This window comes from Lagopus leucura, unplaced genomic scaffold, assembly GCF_019238085.1.
Source record: "Lagopus leucura isolate 7727_CA_CO unplaced genomic scaffold, USGS_WTPT01 35120-0_obj-0_obj, whole genome shotgun sequence".
Taxonomy (NCBI): domain Eukaryota; kingdom Metazoa; phylum Chordata; class Aves; order Galliformes; family Phasianidae; genus Lagopus; species Lagopus leucura.
The window spans coordinates 2281-8134 of NW_024963440.1; the positions used below are offsets into that span (position 1 = coordinate 2281).

At 65.9% G+C, this 5854-nt stretch overlaps 1 protein-coding gene across 3 annotated transcripts; it reads left to right on the forward strand.

Moving 5' to 3' along the window:
* Positions 1 to 976: 976 nt before the first annotated feature.
* Positions 977 to 5199, forward strand: MAPRE3 (microtubule associated protein RP/EB family member 3). Of its 3 annotated transcripts, none has more exons than XM_042891336.1 (7): positions 977 to 1037; positions 3428 to 3555; positions 3637 to 3782; positions 3861 to 4062; positions 4496 to 4647; positions 4722 to 4874; positions 4956 to 5199. In XM_042891336.1, the coding sequence occupies exons 2-7, from the start codon at positions 3435 to 3437 to the stop codon at positions 5022 to 5024; spliced, it is 843 nt and encodes a 280-aa protein (XP_042747270.1). In that variant the 5' UTR covers positions 977 to 1037; positions 3428 to 3434; the 3' UTR covers positions 5025 to 5199. The 3 variants fall into 3 exon arrangements, with proteins under 3 accessions (XP_042747270.1, XP_042747271.1, XP_042747272.1); XM_042891337.1 differs by having other exon boundaries at positions 3861 to 4017; XM_042891338.1 differs by lacking the exon at positions 4496 to 4647.
* The last annotated feature ends 655 nt before the right edge of the window (positions 5200 to 5854 follow it).

Below are 5854 nucleotides of genomic sequence, written 5' to 3' on the forward strand. Positions count from 1 at the left end.
CAGTACAAGAAAGACAGGGAGCTGTTGGAGAGGGTGCAGAGGAGCCACAAAGATGATGAGGGGACTGGAGCACCTCCCCTACAAAGACAGGCTGAGGGAGCTGGGCTTGTTCAGCCTGGAGAAAAGAAGGCTGCGGGGTGACCTCACGGCAGCCTTTCAGTACCTAAAGGGAGCCTACAAACAGGAGGGGAATCAACTCTTTGAAAGGGCAGATAACAGCAGGACAAGGGGAAATGGTTTGAAGTTGAGGGAGGGAAGATTGAGGTTGGATGTCAGGGGAAGTTCTTTACAGAGAGAGTGGTGAGGTGCTGGAACAGCTGCCCAGAGAGGCTGTGGATGCCCCGTCCATCCCTGGAGGTGTTCAAGGCCAGGTTGGATGGGGCCCTGGGCAGCCTGGGCTGCTATGAAATGTGGAGGTTGGTGGCCCTGCGTGTGGCAGGGGGTTGGAACTTCATGATCCTTGAGGTCCCTTCCAACCCTGGCCATTCTGTGATTCTGTGAGATGGGGACATGGAGATGTGGGGACACAGGGAAGTGGGGACACGGGGATATGGGAGTGTGGAGACACAGGGACATGGGGACATGAAAATACGGGGATATGGGGACGTGAGGACAAAGGGACACAAAGATGGGGACATGGTGTTGTGGGGACGCACACATGTGGGACCCCCATAAGAACATGGGGATACGAGGGCACAGAGAGATGGGGATAAAGGAACACGGGGGTGCGGGGAGCCGGGCCTTGAGGACGGGGACGAGGGGACGCGGGGAGGTACCCGCACCGCCCCCCGGCGGATCCTCGGAGGCTCCCACAGTCCTCCACCACAGCCGGCCGCCAGGGGGCGCCATGCCGGAAGCGGCGACGGAGGTAAGTGGGCGGTCCCTCCGCCCGTTGCCGTGACGACGCGGGGCGCGGTCAGCGTGGCTCCACCCCGCAGCGGGGAAAGCGACGGCAGCGCATGCGCAGTGCCCGCCCGGTGCCGGCCCGGACCCCAGAGCGCTGCGGGCGGCGGAGAGCGGCGGGGGCTGCCCGAGCGGTGAGCGGGGAGCGGGAGGGGAGGGGAGGGGGAGCGGGGCGGGGGGAATGGGAGACGGCGCGGCGACGGGGAGCGAGGAGGGGGCCGGCACGGCTTCGTCCGGGGATGACAGGGAGGGGACGGGGGGTCCGAATGGCCCTCCGGGATGGAGCGGCCCTGCGGGCGGGGGGGGCGGCCGTTGTGGAGCTGCCGGACGGCGGCGGCACAGGGCTGGCATAGCGGTGGCACGGCGCGTCCCGCATCCCTGCCATCCCTGCCATCCCTGCCATCCCTGCCATCCCGCATCCATCCCACACCTTCCCTGCATCCATCCCGCACCCCCCCCCGCACGTACCTTCCATCCATCCCACACCCGCCCCGCACCCCCGCATCCCGTTCGCGTCCCGCCGCTCTCCCCGACGTTTTTTTTGCGCTGTGCCACAATTGAAATGCAGAGCTAAGCTCCCGGCCTGCCCGCCCCGTGGCGCGGCTGCGCTGCCGCAGGGCCGCGGGGATGGGGGGGGAGCGGAGCCGCGGAACGGGACGTGAGCTGTGCTCTGCTCTGCTCTGCTCCGGGAGTCCCCAATTCTGAGATCCTTCTGCTGCTCCCCCGAGTTCCTGCGGTCCCCGGTCCTGGTCTCTGCCACCTTCTGGGGTCTCGCTGAGTGAGGGATCCCTCCTGCTGGGATCCTGAGGTGTCGGCTGTCCTCTCCCCTCTCCCAGCACCTGAGGTCCCCGATTCTGGGGTCTCCGATCCTGAAGTCTCTATGCTCCTGGGATCCCTCCAGTCCTGGGGGTCCCCTCCTGACTGTGGGATTCTCCAGACTCCTGGGTTTCCCTGTGTTCCTGGAGTCCCCCCCGGCTCCTGGAGTCCGTGCTGCTGCGGTCCCCCCGATCGTGGCATCCCTCCTCCTGGGGTGCTCTATCCTCCAATCCTGAGGACCTCCCAATCCCGGGGGTTCCCCCAGCTCTTGGGGTCTCTCCTCCCACGTTCCCCGCTCCTCCCCCAGCCGCAGGGTTTCCCCTTTCCCCCCATTTTGGCGTGGGCTCAGCGCTGTACCGCCAGCCTCCAAATCCCGTCGCCCGGAGGATGCCGGTTGACAGATACCGCGGCACGGCGGCGGTTCCCACCCCGGGCTGGCACGCGTGGCACCACGTCTGGCACGGGGTTGACCTGGATTCGCCGCCGCGGTTGCGAGCGAAAGTCCTTGTCTCACTACAGCGAGGAGACGCCGAGCTCCCCCCGATGCTGTTTGAGCCCCACGTCGGGCATCCCGGGGCCGCGGTGCCCACAGGGCTGTCCCCATCTCGCACCGTGTGCCAGCGGCACGGCGGCACCGCAGTGCGTGGCTCAGCGCCGTGCATGACTCAGCTCCGCTCCCCCCGCGCCAGCAGCTCCGGGCCGGGGGGACCCAGAGGGTTGGCTGCACCCCGGCTGATGGGGAGGAGACGGCTCTGCTCCCCCTCCCCTCTCCTCCCCCCTCCTATCCAGAGCGTGGCTCGCAGCTGGCTCCTAAGCCGTGATCTCTGATGTGCGCCGCAGAGTGAAAGCGGATTAATGCCTATGGATGGGGGCTTGGGGGCTGCGGGGGGAGGAAGGGACCCCCGCGACACCCCCAGTGCAGTAGGGTCGCTTCCCAACGCCTTTGGCCACAACCGGCGGGTTGATTGCTGTGTGCCCAATCCCCAGCATTGGGTGTGGGGTGAAAGTGCAGCACCGTGGCCTTTCCCCCCCCCCCAGCCCGAGCGCTGTGCCCTGGGGCTGGGGGCTGCGCCCTGCCCCGCATCCCCTCGCCATCTGGGCACGGGATCTCTTGGCAGATGTTGCCCCTGTAAGCCCTGCTCCAGTGTACCCTGGGCAGATTAGGATGCAATCGAGGGCTGGGCTGGGCCGGGAGGGCTGTAAGCTGCTTAAGGGGTTGGTGGCACACCCACAGCCCCCCAGCACCATGTCTGTGGTTGGGGCATCGTGATGGTACCCGGCTGCATAATGCATCTTCTGCCCCACAGCCGTGCCCCGTGGGTGGGACATCCCAATGGGGAGGGTCACATCCTGCTCCCCCTCCCCCACAGCCATGCCCCCCCCCCCAGAGGGGTTCCCAGTGGCACCGGGCTGCATCCTGCCCCACAGCCATGGCCCCCAGAGGGGAGGGTCTCAGTGGCACTGGGCTGCATCCTGCCGCATAGCTGCACCCACAGAAGACAGAGGTCCCAATGGCACCAGCTCAGTACTCAGCAGGGAGGGTAACATCCTGCCCCAGAGAGAGGGATCTCCATGGGAAGGACCGCATCTTGCCCCACAGCCGTGCCCCGCAGAGCAGGGTTCCTGATGGGAAAGGCTGCTTCCTGCCCCACAGCCGTGCCCTACGGAAGGCTGGGGGGATCCCACATGACAGCCCATCTCTCTGCAGCTGGGGCATGGCCGTCAATGTGTACTCCACCTCAGTGACCAGCGAGAACCTGAGCCGCCATGACATGCTGGCCTGGGTCAACGACTCCCTGCAGCTCAACTACACCAAGATCGAGCAGCTCTGCTCAGGTGGGGATGTGCCACCACCCCTTGGTGTCCCCCTGGGGGTGTCACAGCCACCTGACATGTTTCCCTCCTGTCCCCTCCCAGGGGCTGCCTACTGCCAGTTCATGGACATGCTGTTTCCCGGCTGCGTGCACCTGCGGAAGGTGAAGTTCCAGGCCAAACTGGAGCACGAGTACATCCACAACTTCAAAGTGTTGCAGGCCGCCTTCAAGAAGATGGGAGTGGATAAGGTAGGTCCTGGGGTGAGGTGGGGCACACCGGGGAGTCCTGGGTGGGGAGAGCGGCCCCCAGCCCGTATGTCCCCACAGATCATCGCAGTGGAGAGGCTGGTGAAGGGAAAGTTCCAGGACAACTTTGAGTTCATCCAATGGTTCAAGAAGTTCTTCGATGCCAACTACGACGGGAAGGAATACAACCCACTGCTGGCACGGCAGGGCCAGGACGTGGCGCCTGCCCCTAACCCAGGTGATCACAGCTTCAACAAACCCAAGAAACTCATTGGCACTGCAGGTAATGCCCTGGACCCCCGCCTCCTGCACCCCACATTGCTCTCACTGCGCTCAGTGTGCACCCCCGGCGTGCCCCCACCCTGCCCTGCCTGCGCTCTGCTGCCTGCAGCCATCGGGGACAGGCAGGGGACACCGCGGTAGGACGGGGACGGTGCCACAACCCAGGGCTGTGCTGTAACCCAGGGGCGGTGCCACAACTTAAGGACAGTGCCACGACCCGGGAACGGTGCCTTGACCCCGTGGATGAGTGCCTGCTGGCTGCCTGCATGGCAAAGCCCCCCCTCGGTCACAAGCACCACCTGCACAGGGGCTGCAAGGGGCGCAGGGAGGGCTCTGCTTGGGGAAACTGAGGCACGGGGGCAGCTCAGCCCCTCAGCCTGCTGCCACCGGGTAGGGGCTACCCGGTATTAATGCTGCTCTCCGGCCCCCCCAAGTCCCACAGAGGACCTCCCCCACGGGCCCCAAGAACACGCAGCACCCGGCACGCCTGGGCAACGTCCCCACTGGCATCCTGCGGAAAAACTCACCTGCCACCCGCAACGGGGGCCCCGAGGCTGACGCACAGATCTTGGAGCTCAACCAGCAGGTACACTGGGGACACGGGGAGCACGGAATGAGGGGAAACCCCCAGTCAGTGCTAACGTCCCCATCCGCCTGCAGCTGATGGATCTGAAGCTGACGGTGGACGGCTTGGAGAAGGAGCGGGATTTCTACTTCAGCAAACTGCGGGACATCGAACTCATCTGCCAGGAGCACGAGAACGAGAACAGCCCCATCATCAGCGGCATCGTCAGCGTGCTCTACGCCACCGAGGTGCGTGCCCTGCTCCGCAGCCCCGGGGCCGGGCTCTCTGTTCATCGAGTCCCGGTGCTGACGATGCCGTGTCCCCTGCAGGAGGGCTTTGCCCCGCCGGAGGACGACGAGCTGGAGGAGCAGCAAACGGAGGAGCAGGACGAGTACTGACCCACCGCGCCCCACCCCACGTCCGACCCCTCCATAGACATTGAGGCCCGAGTCCCCGCACCCCACCGCCATCGCAGCTCCGTGGGACGATGCCGATGTCCACAATAAACCAAACACCGCACAGCGGAGCGGGGCCGTGCGTCTGCCGGGGGGGACGCGCCCCAGCCCCACCCTCGCCCCTTTCACCCCATATTTATTTCAGTTCCTCTCCGCCCCCACTGTGCCATGGCTTTGGGACAGGGTGGGGGGCAGCCCCGGTGCCTCCACCCTGAGTCGGGGGGTCCGCGCCGGGCCCGCAGCCCTGAAAGGAGGAGGAAAAGGAGGAGGAGGAGGAGGAGAAGGAAGGCCCGGCCCGGTGGGGGCAGCGCGGGTCCGGGCGCTGTGGGGGGGTGGGGGGGTACCGAGAGCGGCCCGGCCCGGCCTTCCCCCTCGCTGCATCGCTTTCAGCGCCGTCACCGCGGTTGCACAGCGCGCATCTGTGTCCGGTTTTATTTAAAATAAACTTCGCGTGGTACAACGCCGTGCGCCCGCATAACGCCGCGCTACCAGCGTCCCGCAGCACCGCCTACTGCGGGAGACAGGGCGGAAGTGGGGCACAGCGGAAGTAGCCGAGGCGGAAGAGGGGCAAGGCTACGCAGAGCGGAGACTGTGCGCGGGAAATGGTCGTTAGTGGGTGGGAATATGTAAATAAACCCGCGCGCGGCATGACGGGAGCGCAACAAACCGGGAAACGCAACGCGCGTGAAGCCGCGTAGAATCTGCGTGGGCCGCGGCGCGGGGCTTGGAGAGGGGCATCGATTTGGGTGGGTGCCGCGTGGGGAGAGTGGCTG

Excerpts from the sequence above, each read along its gene's own strand:
- MAPRE3 (XM_042891336.1), top strand. The coding sequence starts at position 3,435 with ATGGCCGTCAATGTGTACTCCACCTCAGTGACCAGCGAGAACCTGAGC. Across the intron at positions 4,063-4,495 it reads GAAACTCATTGGCACTGCAG|TCCCACAGAGGACCTCCCCC; the intron begins GTAATGCCCTGG and ends GGCCCCCCCAAG. Across the intron at positions 4,875-4,955 it reads GCGTGCTCTACGCCACCGAG|GAGGGCTTTGCCCCGCCGGA; the intron begins GTGCGTGCCCTG and ends TGTCCCCTGCAG.